The sequence below is a fragment of the Panthera leo genome, chromosome A2, assembly GCF_018350215.1.
Source record: "Panthera leo isolate Ple1 chromosome A2, P.leo_Ple1_pat1.1, whole genome shotgun sequence".
NCBI lineage: Eukaryota > Metazoa > Chordata > Mammalia > Carnivora > Felidae > Panthera > Panthera leo.
In genome coordinates this window covers 90041929-90061860 of record NC_056680.1, presented here as the reverse complement: position 1 = coordinate 90061860, position 19932 = coordinate 90041929, and the positions used below count along the sequence as shown (strand labels likewise).

Here is a 19932-nt window from a genome sequence, read left to right as displayed (position 1 = left end):
TTCAACAAACAATTCTCAGTCTACTGGAAGGATAGCGGGGAAAGGTTTTAGTGAAGAACAGTGCTAAGAGCAATACTGCTGTCTGACGGATACTTGTGAGGTCACAGGTAGGGGTTTGCACTTGATTTTGTGTCTAGAGAAAAAAGGAAGGTATTGGAGGATGTATGACCTTTACTTCCCCCAGATCATTTCTAGGCTCTTTAAAAACTGCAGGTTTGAGGCTCAAGGCAAGAACCCAGAGTCTGTTTCCCTGGCTGCAACTTACCTCAGTAACGTAAGCACGGGCTAAAGGAGAAGACGACTCCTCTTGTTTAAGGTCGGTGTCAGAGATTTCTTCTGTTCTGACCATAACACTATCCATCAGTTCTGTGCTATTTTGGTTACTGAATTTGGATACATGAGCATCATTAAATGATGGCTCTACAGTTATCTTAGGCTGATGAATTTCATCGGGGAAAGTGTCTGCTTCTAGGGCATCTGGAGGCTCAGGAAAATCAGATGAGTGAATATCACTATCTACCGTCAGTTCTGCTTGGGACATGGAAGAAGTGATGTCCTCTGTGGCAACAGTCTGGATGATGACTCTTGGTGTGTGACACTGTACTGTGACATTGTCACTTGTGTTCAACAAATGTTCTGGCTATAAAATGTTAAAGAAAAACAATGGTAAAGTGAAAAAGGACCTACCAGACTCGTGTTACAGGCAAAAAATACCATCTACAGATGGTACCCTACTGTCCCTTCCCCGCCCCTCCCCTCTCCCCTCTGGAATGGTTGAATTCTTACACGATTTTTCTAAAACCCCTGTCAATCTCCTGTAAGGACAGACATGGGATGAGGGTTATATCCCAATGAAGGCAGAGTGATGGTGTAAAACCTTGTTCCCAAGGCAACGGTGGTAGGAAACATTGTTTAAATAAATGGACGACATTAGTTCTGGTTCTTAAACTTTCTGTCAACAAATCCTGTTCCCTAACAAGTACTTGGATACTTGAAGGGAATATATAATCGATTTTTCCCCCCGAGATACATTATTTTTGAAGGCACATGGGTTTCATCATAGTATTAAAAATAAAAGCCATTTGGTGACACTTATCAGTTTAGCCAGTCTAGAGAAAGTAGAAAAATCAAGGAACGAAGGTAACATACGGATAGAGCATGGACAATGATCTGTTCAGGAGAAGCAGGAGCAGCAGCTGTCAGGGTTACTGTGGGACTAGCCGTCAGAGTTAGGGGAAGGCCTTGGCTTGAGCTTGTTTGAAGTAGGTATGTGCCTGGAGTGCCAGTGGGCTGTAAATGGAAAGACTAAGGGAAAAAAATGAAGATCAATACAGGTGCAAGAACACTAAGTACGCTTATGTACACTCATAAGTCTAGCTTTACATCCAAAACAGGGACTTCAGTTTAGCCACACACGTATTTCCCCATCCTGAAGATGCCATCAAGTAACAAAATGAAGGCTATAATATTCTTGACTTGTCCCAAGTCCTTAGTTGTTCTGGAGATTTACCAGAGAGACAAGGTCAAGCCCTGATCCTGCTCTTCACTTCCATGTATGTCTATGATCTGGTCTTAGCTATTTATTTCAAGGCACCAAGAATGGCTGCCTAAGCCACTGTGTCCAGCGCAGTAACCTACCTGCACAATCTTCCTTTACCACATATATAACTGGCAATCTCCGCCCCCCCCCAGCCCCCCACTTTTTTAAAGTTTCACATTTTTGAAGAGGTACTACAGCAGAGTTGACCTGGACAGATTTTTTTCATAGTATAAGAAGAAATGTACACGGATAGCAATTCAAAATCTGAATGAAAAAGAAAATTCCTATTTGAAAAGCTGGTTAACTGATAATATGTTTATCTCTGGAGATTTTTTTTTAAATAAAACTGTAACAAAACTATTCAACATCAAGTCTTTCACAGCCATAGGTTTCTATAGAATAATTTCAGTTTGCTTTATCCTTCCTCCCCCACCCCCACAGGAAAGTATTTGCATTTGAAAGACAGGGTGACATTGAAGTCCTAGAGCCTGTGGTCTTGTGTACTTGAGTCACAACAATTCTTCTGGGTACTAATTCAATGAATCTAGGTTTCCTTATTGGCAAAGGGGGCATAATCACTAACCCCCAGGGAAGGGGTTGTGAGCATTACAAATTATTACAAAAGAGTGTCTGGCACACGGGGGCTCAATTTCTTTCCTCCCTCTTCATAAAAGTAAAAGCTGATCTTTTAATAAATACAACCTTTAGTAAATTACATGTGGTCAGGCAGGACAGTAAATATTACATATATGCATTTTATTTAATACAATTAAATTCACATAATCAGTTTTTTGAAGCTGAAGCACTATTATCATCCTCTTTTACTAAATTAGGACAGAAGTTTCTAAATACTTGATCGTAACCCAAGTTAAAACCTGGACACATACTCTAAATGTATGTGTATTTATTACTTTGGCCAGGGGCAGGAAGGGAGTTGGCAAAGGTTATCCACCTGTGATAAACACATTCCTGTTTTGGAGACCACAGGATTAAGAAGTGGAAGCTTAGGTTAAGTAAGCTGCTAGTAAAAGTTCCAAAATTGTTCTAAAAGAGAACTTCTTGCTGTGTTGGCCATCCTCATGAGATTTGGCTGTGCAGAGGATAAATTCTTGCACTAATACCTCATAACTTAAATACTATCTACTTTCTATATTCTTCCTGAAAAATGAGCTAATTTTGGGCATTACCCATTTTAGTAAACAGAACAAGAACAAGGACTTAAAATTTTTCTATCACACCCAAAAGAAAAACCCATTCAAATTAGCAATCATGGCCCATTGCTCCCCAAAACCTCTCAAGAAACCTCATAATAGGCATTAATCTACTTTTTTTTTTGTCTCTGCAGATTTGCCTATTTTAGACATTTCAAAGAAACAGGAGTCAAACACTTTACAGTATTTTGCATCTCATTTCACTTAGCAAAATGTCTTCAAGGTTCATCCCAGGGACATGTTATCAGTACTTCCTTTGTTCCTTTTTACTGCTGAATAATTGTGTGGCTATAGCACATTTTAATTACCCATTCATTGGGATGGACATGTGCGTTGTTTCCACTTTTTGGTTATTATGAATACAAACATTCATGTTCAAGTTTATGCAAACGTGCTTTCATTTCAAGAGAAATGAATATATATTGGATTAGAATTGGTGGCTCAGATGTTAACTATATTGTTTTACCTTTTAAGGAACTGCAAGATTCTTTTGCAAAGGGTATTTACTGAGAGTACTGTGAAATAATTCATTCCACAAACCTTTTCTCAGATAACCAGTATAAACTTTTTGGTTGCACATGGTGTCTGTTTAGCACTCTACCCAGGGGCACCAGGATGGCTCAGTCGGTTGAGCATCCAACTTTGGCTCAGGTCATCATCTCACGGTTTGTGTGTTCGGGCCCTACATCGGGCTCTGTGCTGACAGCGCAGATCCTGCTTGGGATTCTCTCTCACCTTTTGCCCCTCCCCCACTCACGCTTTCGCGCTCAAAATAAATAAATCAACTTAAAAATACTTTAAAAATTAAAAACAATAAAAAATTTAAAAATTATTAAAATGGCAAATTAAAAAAAGGACTCCATACAAATCCATAGCATGCACCCTACTCATTAAGCACTGTCACTTTCATATATTATTATTGGCTTATATACAGGTGAAAAAAAAGACTGAAGTTAATTATAAAAGTGAAAGTATGATTTATGTCCTCTTAACCATCTGGTCTCAAAAACACGGACACAGTTGTACGTAATGCCATTCATGGTAATTTTTGTTTCTTTTGTTCATGTGATAACAGTGTAAAACCAGTAATTTTTTTAATGCATAAAATGGCCAATATCTATTTTGTGCAGTGTTACTCACTGGAAGAATCTCAAATGTCTGTAGTGTTCCACTGTTTAGTGTTATTGTTTCCGAGTCAACAGTAGCGGCAGGGGACTCCGTTGAAGCTATGGTGAGAACAAGGACAAAATAAATAAAAGACATATTCTCATACTGAATAATCTGCATGGAAACCTGAAGTCATTTAATCTTATGAGAGAAGAAATCTAATGGATTTACCTGGGATGGCATAGATCAGGGTTGGCAAACCATGGCTCATACCCAAATCCAGCCCACTACCAGTTTTTGTAAATAAAATATTAGAGGAGCAGGGCCACACCTGTTTATTTTCTATGGTTGCTTTTGCACTACAAGGACAGAGATGACTAGCTGTGATACAGTATCTGTTAACCCCTGATATTAATCACAAAATATTTCTAGTATTAAGAAGTAAGAGGAAGACATTAAGGCTAACTTACAAAGCAAGAGAAAGTGGATAAAAAAAATAAATTTTCCCTGGATATTCTGGTAAGCAGTACAGATGACTGGAATGGTAGTCCCCAAACACGAGGCTTTAGTTCTAGCAACATTACTTCCGAGAATGTAAACCTGAGCAAGTAACTCAATTTGAACTTAACTTATTAACGTTTAGAGATTTTGGCTGTCCTTCCTACATCATGGGAGTTGTTGGGAGGACCAAAAACATGAAATATAAGAGAGTACTATTTCAGAATACCACATATGGGAGACTGAACAGCGCATTAGGGATCACATCATATAATCTCCTTATAGATGTGTCAATTGAGGCTTTATTTAAACTTGGGCAGTGTTGGTTACACCTGATCAAGGTTATTAGGAACTATAACTAGAAGACATGTTATCTCTTGGTGCTTTCAATTGTACCTACAGATAAATCCATGTGAAAAAAAGATTTGGAATCGGCTTTTAATCTGCAGTTTTTACTACAACTATAATACATCTCAGTGAGAAAGGAAGAGACCCTTTTCAAAATAAATGCACTTGATTTATGTTATTTCTCTATTAGATGGATTCTTAAGATCATACCTAGAATAATTTAAAGTGATTCCCAATAAATAACCTAAGTCATGGGTAAACAAACTATGGGCAGGGACAGATGTGGCCCAAAGCGAAGAATGGTTTTTACATTTTTACAGGATTGTTTAAAAACAAACCAGAATATTCCACAAAGACCTATGTGGGCTCCAGACCCTACCATGTTTATATTTACTATTCTGGCTTAAAGTGTAACAATCCCTGACTCCTAACACAAAGGAAAAAACAATCCTGAGATTTTAGCCTGAATGCAAACAGTAAGTGATGTGTTGTAAAACTCTTACTGTACTCACATTTCTTGCTGAAAATTATTCTACATATATTTAAAAAAAAAAGCCATCTTGTAAATATTAGGGTACCAATTCTAAAATGTCTGTATTGCCAGTAACTATAGTCATTCCAATGGCCAAGGAAAGTTCTACCAGTCTCTGTGCACAATCTATAGCCAACAGTAGCTCATATTTGTGGCAGACCAGTAATTTCAGTTGCTTTGCAATTCTTCATACTATAAAGGAAAATAAACAGGGCTAACACATTGTTTCATGCTTTATATTACATTGGTGGAAAGCTAATGCAAATAACCAAACTTAAACTAGGACTGTAAGACAGGCATGATTAAAGATCCAAGGTAACTTTGACAGTCACTGGATACAGGAGGTGTTACTACCACCAATAGATAGCTCAGTGATTCTCAAAGTGGGATCATAGGGTACATTTGAAACCCTGTAGGGTGTTTTTATATTTTGCCATAATGATTAGAAAGTATTACTGGCATTCTGTGGGTGAGGTCAAGGGACAAGGAGCATCTTGCAATGTGTAGGACAGCCCTGGTAACAATGAATCGTCCCACTCAAAATGCCAATAATCCCCTGACTGAGAATGACACACAGCAATTGGTATACTCTCGGCAACGACCTTGCCATAGGCATAGCATTTAGGGAGAGAAAAGAAATGAGGTGAATGTGAATAATAATATGGTTCTGAGAATTTTATTTTCATTCTTTTTCTGTTACTCTATCACGGAAAAAAGGGCAGAAATATCAACCTGGTTTAGATATCAGGAAATAAGTTTCCCTCCCTACACCAACTGTTGGTTTCTCATAATCTCCTTAAGCAAAAAGATGTCAGAGGCTAAGGAAAAGAAGGGTAAACACAAGAGTTCCCACAGGAAACTGGCTCTTCACTTCCTGAAGAAAGTCTTTAATCTCACCAAAACCATTTCTTCTACATATGGCCTCAAGTCCACCCCCAATCCCTGTGCCTTCTGGTGAATTACTACAAATGATGTGCCACCTTGTGAAGTTTATTTCCTTACTAAACTGACTAGAGTTCAGGTAGTGTTTTATTAATCATTCTTTGTAACATCTAAAAGAAAGGATTTCAAATGGTTTATGAAGGCTGGGCAGTTGCTTATCAGTCCTTCCTGTCACACTCAACTTTTGTGCAAATATTGAGCTAATAAAACAAAATGCCTTGGACTGCCTTTGTCAACTTGTACAAATTTCTATCCACATTCTAGAAGAATGAAGGGTATTAGATGGTAAAGCCATTAACAAATCGTATAGGTCCCATAATGGCAAGGGGTCTGGAGTAATAAACACTTACAGACATGGGTGATCTGGACCGGAATCTGCAAGGCTGCCACGGGGCTTGGAGACATGGCTGTGCTATCTTCCAAGCGGGCGACTCTGATCTGGACATGCTGTACACTGGAATTGGAATTACTGTTTGGAACTCCAGATCCTGATTTATTCTCCAAAAGCGTTGGGTTGTTTTTTTGGTTCTCATGTAACTGTTTAAGACCTTTTATTAAGACTGAAGGGAGATGGGTAGACAAAAAGAACATTGATTCTCTGACAGACCACCATCTAAGCAGCAAGGGAGGTGGGGGTAAGGAGGGAAAGTATTTGGAATAAATAATTGTATACTGCATGTGAGATCTCAGCAAAATAGTAATAAAAATATTTTAAGGCTACAACCTGTCTGGAAATTTGTGGAAACACTATCCATCACAAGAAATTAAAAAAAAAAATCATAGTATTATTCTTGTCAACGAAGATGCATTAGAAAAAACACAAAACCCTGTGTGGAACATGAAAATAAGACCTCTTCAATGTCAATGCAAAGTAGCTTATTTTCTTTTCAAAATGAATAGTGTATGCCCTCCAACCCCCTCCAGGACTCAAGGACACTTAACTCACACCTCCAGAGTAGCAGCTCATCTTTAGCAAACAGTACTCTGCAACCACCTTGAATTCTTGTACAGGAAAGCAAAATCTACACTTGTCACCCTCCACTAGTCATGATAAACTCTGTAAGCCCTTTCAGGTGATAGTAAAATCTGGGTGGGTTCATGTCACATTAGTATTCACTCACTCTTCTGGGTTTAACACCTGATTTATAAATTTATAACTATATGTTAAAAAATATATATATTTTCATCAAGCCAGAGTTCTTCAGAATATAATTTTCCTTTGGAAAAATGGAAGTTGGAGAACTATACCAAGGGGAATGAATTTGATGCCCTTAATTAAACAGACTGTACAACTTAGATGCACACCCTACGTGCAAAGCAGGCAATGAAGAGCCAAACGTGCTCTGCCTCATTTTAAGCAAACCCAAGTTAATATCTCTAGATTTACATAACAAACGAATTACAATTTAGTCTTTGTACTATAAAACCACTAAGGAATTTCTCTAAATGACAAACCCAGTTAAGATATTTGAAATTATTCAACACATAAAAGTTGATTTAAACCTAAGTTTTCAAAAATACATCTTTGTACACAATATCTAAAATCAATTTCTTCTTCACAGTTTATATGAGAACAAGAATGTATGTCAATTGTGTATATTTTCATCTCAGCTGCTTTAAGAATTACAAATCACATCAACTCTTCTCAAGGGAAGAAAAGACAGTTGCCCCCCAAAATAGGGCAGAGGTTTAAATGAAGTTCTGCCATGATTCAGATCTCTAGCTGAGGCAAAGAACTTCTAACCTCTAAGTAAGTCCTGAGGAGTAAAAATGGTAAGACTTGGGAAGGACTGAAGAATCAAATAATACATTACCAGGAAACGAAACATCCTTATGATTTGCAATTTGCCTTTTGATGGTCCACCATTTACTTCGAAGCCACTGTGGTGAACGGACACTGCTCCATCCCTCTGCTAACAGATCCCAGTTTATGTCATTTTCATCAGCTACATCAAGCTCTGCTATCCTACAGGTTAAAACAACCATTTGTTACATGTTATTTATTTCTCTGTAAGAAACCTCCTCTGACTACACGTGATGGCAATGGCAATAAAGGGAATGTCAACTTATGTTGGAGATGCTTTGTTAAGGTGCATGGGAAGGAAGGGATTCCAGGAGTGCACACTGCTTCCAGAGCTGAGAGCTATGAAATCCCACCAGCAAGAGTCTTCTGTTAATGGTGCAACTGATGGGCCTGAGTGTAAATGGTGACAACCAGATGAAACACTGTAAAGGAAAGGGAGTAGCTAAAGGTTATTAGAACAGGATAAGAGCAGGTTTAGTTGTATAGTGTTCTGCAATGTTTTATAGTGTGTTAGAGCAAGTGATTTCCTACATCTGAGCTTTTCCGTTTCTATACTAAAAACGTTTAGAAATGAGCTATTTGTAGACGACTATTTGCAAAAAGTGTATTAAAAACAAAACCCCAAATAAAATGTTGAAAAAACAAAAACAATGCTCCAGCAACAACCAAAACATTAATAACCATTATAATAGCACAACTAAATTTTGGGGTATGAACGGTCTACTTGTTTTCTAGCTTCAACTGTCATGATGATTTTGATTTTCAGGAGGGAGTAGCTTCTATTACTTCAAGGTCTCAAACATTTTCTTGCTGGTATTTTTGCCCATTTGGGTCACTGATTCTTAATGGTTAAAACGACTAATTTAAAAAAGAAGCTTAGGATTATCTCCTAGCTATGTTTGGATACGTGTGAAATGAAGTATCTGATTCGGCCCAGTATGAAGGTGTGGGGTAACTGTAGTTGAACCCCCTTCTTGGCAATCCAAACAGCCCAAGAGTGAAGGGCATGGAGACTGAACAGCCCTCTTCCCCGTGACACAGTCTCCCTCTGCTAGGAGTGAGGCACATTGCTGGGACGGTGGCAAGCTGCAGGGCCACCGCCTGTGCCATACCTGTTCTGTGGATAGAGAGGACTTCAGTCTCTACGCCTTCAATCTGCTACTTTGCACGAGCACTAAATCCACTAAAAAGGAACACAAAACAAAAAAAGCTCAATATGAAATACATAGGATCTGAAGGATCCTCTATGGATCCTTTCTCTATGGAAAGGATGCTTTTCAGACATTAGGCATCTAGGGAGACCCAAAGAGGAAAATCCATCAAGATACCTAGAGCCATTAAGCAGCTTTTGTTATTAAAAGATCTAGGACACAAACCTGAGGATGAGATTGATTTCATCTTCCTTGGTCCATTCAGTACCTCCACTTTGTTTCCAGTTCAGGTAGTTGAGCCATTTAGAGCGACACTGCTTTTCTGAGCGGGTCCCCACTCGTTCTGCCACAGCTGCCCAAGACACGCCCTGTGTCACTATGTCACCAGGCTCAGTGCTTGTCAATTCATGAACCACCTCTGCAAGTCTCTTTTCCTCTTCTTCTGTCCACTTCCCTAAAAGAAGGAAATCATCTAGACTACTACTGCTACCTTTTTTTTTTTCCAAATCAGATTCAGCCCTGTATTTCCAAGGACTGATGGGAAGTACACAGTAACACCCAAAGTATTTCTGAATGACCCGGGGGTGGGAAACTGCACACATCTACTAAGACAGTTGTTTTACTAGCCTATACTAGCCCAGTAAGGTTCTTGGTATCAAAGAAAATACAGAGTCTTGTAGAAAACAATGACCGACTCTTAAAGGAAAGAAAAACTACCCAACATATACCTAGAAAGAATCCTGTACCGTCAAGTTGCATTAATTGTAAGTAGGAAGAGCTTCACGAATGGCATGATGGACAAAGAAACACACAATTTTTACTTAGTATCACCTAAGATTCCTGCTCTGCAGAAGTGTAGTAAGCCAACAGAGATCCTTCATTACAGTAATGAATGGTGTAACTCCTATGGGCTTCCGCCCATTTTAGTAAAAATGAAAACTAGGTTTACATGATCTCCTTTCCCCCCATCCCAACTCCAAGAAACTGTGATAAAAGAAAAGTCCGAGACTGGCACTCACACATGATTTTACTCAAGGCTTTCCTGAAGCCATAAACCAGTAATAACACCAAATGATTCTCTTTGGTCTTTTCTTAAGGATCGAGCAGAAAAACAGGAAAAGAAGAGAAACTTTTTACCCCTTCCACTTCTGTTTCCATTTTGTTATTAGTAACTAAAAATATCTAGAAAATTTCAAAAGTGCCACTATGCCTGCTTCAGGGATTCCATTCATTCAACAAATATTTACTGAACATCTATTATGTGCTAGGCATAGTTCTGGATACCACATACTCAAGGCAAAATCCTGCTCTCCTACTTTAGCATGAGTGTCTCATAGTGTGGTACAAAAAAAGAGAAGTCATGATCAGAAATACTATGTAGCAACATGAAAAGCAAACAGGCGAATCAATCCCTCAGACTGGCAATCAGGAAATGGCAGTGTTTTTCCATTATTATGCTAACAAAAGGAGTTCTGCTCTCAGAATGTCTTACATAAAACGCTAGGGTCCCATCCTAAATCTAAAGCTCCTATTCCAGCTTCATTCATTAAGCTGTCATTCACAGAATAACAAGAGTTAGTGGAATTTCTGTTCTGTCTTGCAGGTCATAGTGGTGGTGGAATGGTTACTCAGAAAATATTCCTAATTCCACTTTAGCAGGATAGGGAGGTGAAAACAGAAAATATATACACTGAAAGCTTAACTTGATAACTATTTTTTTTTTTTTTTTTAATTCAAAGAATGAGCACAGAGTGTGGATCCTTCAGAGAATTTGGGGGCTAAAAGGGAACAATGAGATCATTCTAACCTCTTTCTTTTACAGAGGAAACTGAGGCTCAGAAAGATTGAGAGTTAGTGGCAAAGTCTAAATACTGTTGTTGATCACAAAGGTTAGGTTTAACAGTGTCGTCTGTTAAAAGTTAAAAAGGCATTTGTGGTCTGGAGGTTGAAACAACAGTCGCAAGTTTTTTTCTATGGAAAAATATACTTATTTGTTTGAAATAAGCAAAAGAGAGCCACACCTTTGGAATATAACTTCTTAAATTGTGATCTGCCTGAACTAAAGTGTTTTATAAACCTGAGTAGATAAGCTTGTTAACATAAGCTCCACAGTTAGATGGGCTTAAATTAAAACAAACTCCTGTATGTAAGCCTTAATGATAAATACTTTCACAACCGGAGCAGTTATGAGTTGCTACAAAAAGGAAACATGGTACGTATCTAAAACGTCTGAAAAGTGAGATGTGTCCCTGTGAACAGTGTCATCTCACACAAAAGAAAAATGAAGGATTACTTAGGTCTATAAAGCTTGACGAAAAAGCAAGACTAGAAAATAAAATCTGAATTAAAATTGTGGTAGGGTCCCCTCCCTAAGGAAAGAAAAGGGAAAAAAAACCCTCAAGGCAACCTTGCTATTTGCTTACTTGACAACATCCCTCAAGACCTTGTAAAATGAGACCACTTAACATCAGACCACATGTTTGTGTGTTACCATATATGGGAGACGAAGTAAAAAAATACACAGAAAACTACATATGGCGTTTGGGGATCAGTTCTTTGGGTACGAACCTAACTGAGCGGTGCCAACAGGAATAAAGTTGTTTCCTGGAAAGAAAAGCCTCGGTGTTATGACTCTGTGTGCGAGAATCCTGCTACATTACTGGGGGGCTCGTCCGGGATTCAGACAGTGCATTTCCACCTCCTTTGCCACTGGGGCTGCAAACCTCAGGGTGCCTGGAGAGACAGCCTCACCTGGTGCCAGCAGACCGCTTGATCCACAGGAGACCAGCCCTCCTGGCACACCGGGGCAACAACCCCCGTATGTGCTCATGGAACCCAAGAGGCCCAGGAACCGGCTCAGGGATGCCCATCAGCCTTCTAAGAACCCAGGTTCGTTTTGGCAGACCTGCCCGTAAGAGGCAGAAGGGGAGCCTGATCACCTCCCAGAGGTCCACAAATAGTTCCACAAGGGACGAGGAACGAAGCTGCAACACTAAGGTGTTGGTGCTGGGCAGCAGGTTGGAGTCGCCGTGTGACTGTGTATGGGGACTTGTGTCTCCTTCATTTCCTTGGCCAACGACTATAATTCGAGCCAACTGTCTCTGGTTATTCTACCTCAGAACGGGGACTTGAGGGAATATTCCCAAGCAGCTGCCGAAACTCCTTTTGTTTCGGGGAAATTCCCTGTCTTCTCAGGACTGACATGGACTGTCTCGTTCCACTGGTGGCAAACAAAACAAAAGAAACCTGGAGTCTGCTCCTCTGTCTGAGCTGCCAAGATTTAAAACTGGGAATTCTCTTCTCTGCCTTCCGCTGGCACCTGTCTCTTCTGCCTTCCCTTCCCCGCTCCTGTTTCTGCACCACCTGGGGGGCGGCTGGCACAACTGGCTCCTCAATGCCTCAGGCACCATCAGCTCCTCCTCCCACCCTAGATGTCCAGGAACAAAGACCACTGATGTCAGATTTCCCCACCAACGTTGCAGGTAAAAATTAACCAAGGGGAACAAATTGTCTTACGTGGACTCAAGTAAAACGTATTCAGTGTTTAAGCTAATTTAAGTTTGTTGGTTTGAGATAGATGTTTATCAACATTAAAAAAACTTTTATTCTACCTTGATTTGCTGAGGGTCAAATAAGATCATGTTATCTCTGTTCCAATTTGTTAACAAAAGGATGACTTAAAGTGACAGTTAATTTTGTCCGTCTCTTAAGTTTTCATGGGTAATTGTTAAGATAGCTTTCAGTCTTTGGTAACCTAAAACGTTAATGTTTTGCTTGCAGGTAAACTAAGATTGAATTCACTGGATATCTAACAAGAGGCTAAAGCACTAATTACTAGATGTGGGTTTGTGCTTCTGACTTGTGGCAAAAAACCCAAAAAACCTAAGGATCTTTGGAACTGGTGAAAAACATGCTTTGTGCTTAATGGGTTTATAAGCTTGCCATCTAAAAAAAAATTCTGATGTAACAGAGAGTTCACAATTGGTTACTAGTTTTCACTGGAGACTAAGGTTTCTAAGAGTTAAAATCCTGCTACAAAGTGAATGACAAATTTCTTCCCAGGACAGAAGACAGGACATAAGTGAAAGGCCAGGAAGCGCCAATGGAGACCAGAGAAGCCAGCGGGGGCGCTCACAGTACCTGTGTTGCAAGTATCCTTCATCAGTCGGCACCGATCTTTGACGGAAGACGCGCTTCTTCCTAGCGCCGCCCCTATTGTTGCCCAGTCATTGCCATGCTTTATCCGGAGCCTAAAACAAGAGTCTGCCAATCAGCATTTGGTTCAACTGTTTTCTCCCTTTTAATTTCATCATTTATTCTTCATTCTTCTTCTTCCCATTTGAGTGGTTTGGAAGTTGTGGGCAGCAATACTTTGAGAGCCAAAGTTTGAAAGTGTGGCCTTTTTTTGGGGTCCACAGTTGTCTGTGGGTGAAAAAAAAAACAGGCAGCAATTGCCTTTTTCCTGGGTCAGAGAAGAAATAAGTAACTTGGATATGTGTTCAAAAAAGACCAAATTTCCCCTCAGGTTACTGACAATCTCCCAGGCAATCCCCAGATTGTTCCCTTTTGAGTACTCCTAACAAGCTCTTCTCAGTCATCTGAAAAAGTTTCACAAGGTGCTATCATTATAACAAGGACCAGCCTTCAATTTTCACCATGATCCATACAATCCATTTACCCATACTTTATGGCCCTGCTCAACGAAGCAAAATTATTTTTCCTGTGAAATAGCCTTTATAAGGTAGAGTCTGCCCAGATATTAAGTAAAACATTTGCTAAGTCATCATTTTAAACACACAAGTAGCACAACCCTGGTTTTAATTCCATATGTAAGTTCCTGAGGTCCAGTCTTCAGGCCACCAAGAATGGCCATCTAGTCTCTTCTGTAACCCTTATCAGTGGTCTGCCACACATTTCATTCAGCAGCTCACAACAGGAGACTAAATTTATGGGCGTTTATGGGCATACTCTGCACGTATGGATCTGAAAAGTTCTTTTTTACGGTCTCTCATGCTTAACAGCACGATTAAATATACCAGTCTACTAAAACTCTCTTGACATTTTCAAAATAAAAGTTTTAAACACAAAGATATTTTTTTTTAGAAAGGTAAAACCCAACTATCAGAATTAATGAAAAGGAAAAAAATTGTTAAACTTACTCCTTGAGCTTTTCAATTTCTTCAGGTGTATATCTAGAAATTTAAACAAATTTTTAAAAAGATGAATTAAAACAAAGAATGCTAAACAACCTTGATAAAAATCAGATTTTCACTTAGGGAGCCAAATGGTAAGTCACTTAGCATAATGATAATATTTTTAAAGTGACTCATTTCAAGGTAAATGACTGAAAATTAAAACTAATGCTTCTATTTTTTTGCAAAAAAAACCTTTTAGCTGTAACAAAAGTAATTAATGTATATTTTTCTCTAGGAAAATTCAACATTTAAAACATATTGGCTCCTATTCTGTTTAACTTTCCCTTTATTTCAAAACTGGTTTCAGGTCCTCTGATAGTTATTCCCAAAGACTTATGCATGACATTATAAACCAGAGCCAAGATGCAAATCTATGGTGAATTCTCACAAGGCACTGAAAAATTTAAAATTCTCTTCATTTCCACTACCCATGCATGGACATCTGACATACTCTTGCTTTAATGTAAAGGCTCTTTTTCTTTAGTTGGGCAAGTACTCAAAACAGCCATTGCAATTTCTTTTTAAAGGCAGTATCTAATAAGCTGTCCCTATGACTACCTAAAATTTCCAAAGAGAAATTATAAATATGTTAGTAACACTATATAATCATTGAGTTGAAAAAAATGATGCCTTCCCATAAATGTTGCCTATAACAGAAATCCATGCATTGTATTCAGAAATTTAGTTATTTTTCCACTCTGGTTTTATTAAAAAAAAAAAAAAATTGAATAGGAACAATGTTACTGATGAATTGAGGTTTTTCCACACTTCCTAAATCTTTAACCACTATAATACATTTTATTATAATGTTACTTTATTACAAAGCAGAGTTTGACGTATGAAGACAGCTAAGTCTAAAATCTGACATATATAAGCGGATTTAGATTCTAGTTTCTAGGAGCCCTTGTTAAAATGAGGTTTCCATATTTATAACATGGAAATGGAGAGAAAAAATATTAACACAACAAACTAATCATAGCTGTCTCCAATTAAAGTTTTAATCATAACTATACTTTAAAAAATGAAAGCTCCTTAAGGTATTTCCCCTAATTACATGAAAACATGCAGCATTACAAGTTTTCATACTTTCCCACATGGTTTCTGTCATCATACATGCGAAGCACTCTTCTATAAACTGCAAACAAAGGCCGGTTCAGACCCCATGCTATAGTCCTGTAGAAATCTTTTCTTTCGTCTTTTGACATCTCAAAGATGATTTCTGTAGCATCTTTTATTCCGCGTGCCTAAATGGGTTACATTTCTTTGATTTAGGGATTTCTGATAAAATGCATATGGATATACTATGCTTTTTAAAAGTTGTTTCTTTTATGTTCAAGATCACCAATGGCATTTAGAAAAATAATGCATTGTTAATTCATTAATAAGTCAAATATAAACTTTAGAATGTTTCAAGAGATAATAAAGTGATACTTTAATGTTCCAAAAAGAAACTGTATAAAATTCAGTAAAGTTGTGTCAACCCCTTTTAAAACAGAAAAATATTAAAATCTAAAGTAGAAAATCATAACAAAATTAATGGAATGAGGAATCAAGTAACAGAAATGACAAGCAATGCTAAAAAATGCTTCTTTAAAAAGACCCATTAAGACTAATAAAATATGAAAAGATAAACTTACAGCAAAACTAAAAAACAAAACCATACTGGAAATGAAAAACATGGGGCCTAAATAGAAATGCTACAGAGAGTAGAGAATTAAACATTATGAAAATTCTATGGCAATAAATTTGAAAACTTACATAAAATGAACAAACTCCTAGAAAAATTAAACTTACCAAAATAGACTCAGGAAGAGAAAGAAAATCTAGTAAGCATAGACCATCAAGAACATTTAATAAGTTATTAATAATTTTCTCACAATGGAAACACCAGGCCCACATGGCTTTATGGGTAAATCCTACCAAACAATCAAGATAATTCTGATTTTTAAACTATTCTAGGGTATAGAAAAACAGGCGGGACACTTCTTCATTCTCTTTATTAGGCTGACATAACCTCAATAACAAAACCAGACAAGGACAGTTTCAGAAAAGATTTTTCAGGTAAGCTCATTCATTAACATAGATCCTCTAAGTCCTTAAAGTGTTTTAGCACAATGAACCCAACAATGTATATAAAAAGGTTAATAATCAATGCAAAAAGTGAGCTTATTCCAGGAATACAAATTTGTGTTAATTTCAGAAAAAATTAGTTATTAATTATAAGATTTATGGAAAAAATATAAATATCAAGTTTGGTTTTGCTGACAATTTGATAAAAGAAAATATTTAGCAAGGCTGCCGCTTACAAAATCAATATATAAAGTCATCTGCGTTTCTATAGAAAGTTCGTAACAAAGTTTACAAGTTCTCATTTACAGTAACATCAAAATTAAAAGCAATAGGACTAAATCTTAGGCAAGTTACCCAAGTCCTTCATGGAGGAAAACAAACTATCAAAAGGCATTAAAGAGGAATTCACTACAATGGAGGGCTATACGATGTTCTCATTAGCAAGATGAAATACTATAAAGATGTGAATTCCCCTCAAACTGATGCACAGATTCAATGCAGTCCCCCCAACAAATCCCAACAGTTTCCATTCTCTGCAACCTGATTCTAAATTTATAAAGGAAGAGCAAAGAGCCAAAACTAGCCAAGACATTCATAAAGAGACTTGTTCCACATTTATCTATACTTGTGCAGGTATCAACAAACAGAACCTGGGAACATATTAGAAAACCTAGAAACAAATGTGTGGAAACTAGATCTGGGACAGAATGGACATTGTACATCGGGAAAAGACTGATATTCCATAATGATGCCAGGACAACTGCCATCCATACAAAATAAAACAAAAAACCCCAACAACAGTGAAATCCTATCTCACAGCTATGGGAAAAAAAATCAGTATGAAAGGCAAAACTAAAACTTTTATGTCCTTGATGCAGAGGAGGAGTACCTTAAACAACCATGCAAAATATAAAGGTAAAAATGATTATTTTTATATTGAAAATTAAGAATCTTTTTTCATCATATGACCCCTAGGGAGAAGGAAATGCTAGGCCACTGAATTGGGACAAGATATCTACAATACAAATAAACAAAAAAAACCATTAGTAACCAGCATACGTTAAGAATGTCTAGGGGCACTTGGGTGGCTCAGTCAGTTAAGCATCTGACTCTTGATTTTGGCTCAGGCCATGATCTCAGGGCTTGGGGAGATGGAGCCCCACATCAGGCTATGCGCTGAGAGCACGGAGCCTGCTTAGGATTGTATTTTTCTTTGTCCCTCGCATATGTGTGCTCGCTCGCTCTAAATAAATAAATAAATAAATAAATAAATAAATAAATAGTCTAGAAAATGAAAAAGAACCCTATGGAAAAACTGACAGAAAATACAAATAGGAATTTCAAAAAGGAAACACTAAAAATGGCCACTAAGCATATATTAAAGTATGTAATCAGAGAAATACAAATTAAATCCATAATAAAATACCATTCACACCCATCAGATTTTTACATATTAATAGCAAAAAACCTAAAAAGACCCTTAAATGACCACTGACTGCACCTGGGTAGGTATTTATCCTAGCATAATGAAATACAGCTAAAAAAGTCAACAGGGAATGGATCACAAAATCACAACAAACAACAGAAATCAGTTAAAGAACACTCAGGATAAATCTATTTACATAAATTTCAAAAAGAAGTACAATTATACTGATATGCATTGTATACATTCTTTTGAATATGTAAAATTTCAGAGTAAAAAGTCTCTAAATTTTTTAAAATTAATTTTCTTTTTTAAGTAATCTCTACACCCAACATGCATTTCAAACTGACGACTACAAGATCAAAAGAGTGACACACTCTACTGACTGAGCCAGCCAGGAACCCCAAGTTTCTAAATTCTAGAATCGAAATTTTTCTTATGCAGTTTCAATTATGCAAATAATTAGGCCTAATATTTATAAGCCTAAATATATGAAAGGCAATGTGTTGCAGGATGACCATACAGTGAGATGGAAAGATTTTCTTTTTCTTCTGTTTTTTTTTTTTTTTCAAACTTGTGACAGTTACTTTCATTTATCTGACATCTAATTAATTGGTTTAAAAATGGCACCACAATGTTCTTAAACAGCAGCACATAATAAAAACCATGGTCAAATATCAAACAAATTATCTTTTCCCAAGATCAGTACATCTTTGTGGACATTTCCTATCTCTGCCAATCCATTCATTATTCTCCCAGTTATCCAAAAATAAAACATTCTGAAGTTATTCCAACCCCTCATTTTCCCTCTTCCCCAACATCCAGTCACCAGGTTTCCTTAGAGATTACCTGCTTATCTGCCCTTTCTCTGAAAATCCTTCTCCCACCACCATAGTTTAAAGTCCTTACTACTCTCATCTGGTCAACTGAAATGGTCATCTAAAAGCTCTCAAATTTCAGTCACATTCCCACCCTTTAATCCCTGGAAACCATCTACTCCAATCCCCTAGACAAGAAACCAGCGTAATTCCCAAAGTTCAATGTTGTTACTGTTCGTCATTGCCTTATCTAAACCTGCAACATTTTTCCAGGTTTTTCCATTTTAACTAAAGTGTATGTGACCAGTGGACAACTTTAATACACTTCTAGATACATTGTCAATGGTCACTGCACTTGTGTTTCTCTTAAAAACAAACAAACAAAAACCCCAAAAATTTAGTTTGCTAGGAATAATCTTTACCCATTAACAAAGAAATGAAGTGTTTCACTCTTTACAGTTCATAAAGCTTAGCTTGGGAAGAGTACAGCTTAAAATTAAGCTTTACAACGTGGATATTCTAGGCAGCAAATGTATTTATAATAGTGAAAAATAATATAAACCACCTAAGGATCAAACAATAGAATGGTTAAATAAATACTGTACTCCACCCATTCCCAAACAGTGCTAATGGTCTATATTTCAAACATGCACTAACTCCTTTACAGGAATGGTCAGCAAATCTCTGGAAACATTTCCTTGAGAAGAGCACAGATCTACTCCACCAATTCCTCACTTAACTAAGTTACCAGTTTTTCTCATTTTCCTATAGGAAAGAGTTCTAATTTTTTGGACTGGATTTCAAAGTCAAGTTTCCAGAGGCTAATTAACTCAGTTCAAGTTAAAAGGGCTAATTCAACGTGCTCTGGGTTTCATTTCTGATTCCTTGGTACTCAGCATTTACTCATGCTGTTCCCTCCAGCCCTATTCCAGTCTAAGTTCTATTTCTTAAAGATTCCGCTCAAATCCTTGATCTTCCAAGTATTTTCCCTAACTGCCCCAAACCCTAAAAATACACTCTTCCTTCTCTGATTTCATGCAGAATTTATCACTCACATGGTACAAACCCTTGTGTTGGTCTTCACCTGCTTTCAACACTCCCAAATGAACTGCTGGCTTTTCAAACACCAGTACCATGTGTTATAGGAATTCCTATCTCCAGTGCCTCAAAAATACTGTGTTCGAGAGACATTTACTGAAGAGGATGACTTAGCTAACATATAAGCCTCAACAGGAAAATGAACTAAATTATCCATTTTTTTAAAAAGGGAGGACTGTCATGTCAGAAATTCAC

At 37.5% G+C, this 19932-nt stretch overlaps 1 protein-coding gene across 9 annotated transcripts in view; it reads right to left on the bottom strand.

Annotated features, from left to right (window-relative positions):
• The window catches only part of DMTF1 (cyclin D binding myb like transcription factor 1), a 47876-nt gene that overhangs the window by 2916 nt on the left and 25028 nt on the right, over window positions 1–19932 (bottom strand). For all 9 annotated transcript variants that reach the window (XM_042916770.1, XM_042916796.1, XM_042916789.1 and 6 more), the window contains 9 exons: window positions 15415–15572; window positions 14293–14325; window positions 13274–13383; window positions 9359–9587; window positions 7993–8144; window positions 6529–6738; window positions 3892–3977; window positions 1150–1305; window positions 266–640 (listed from right to left, as the gene is read on the bottom strand). In XM_042916770.1, coding sequence (XP_042772704.1) covers window positions 266–640; window positions 1150–1305; window positions 3892–3977; window positions 6529–6738; window positions 7993–8144; window positions 9359–9587; window positions 13274–13383; window positions 14293–14325; window positions 15415–15572 — 1509 coding nt within the window. The remainder of the gene's footprint in view (window positions 1–265; window positions 641–1149; window positions 1306–3891; window positions 3978–6528; window positions 6739–7992; window positions 8145–9358; window positions 9588–13273; window positions 13384–14292; window positions 14326–15414; window positions 15573–19932) is intronic.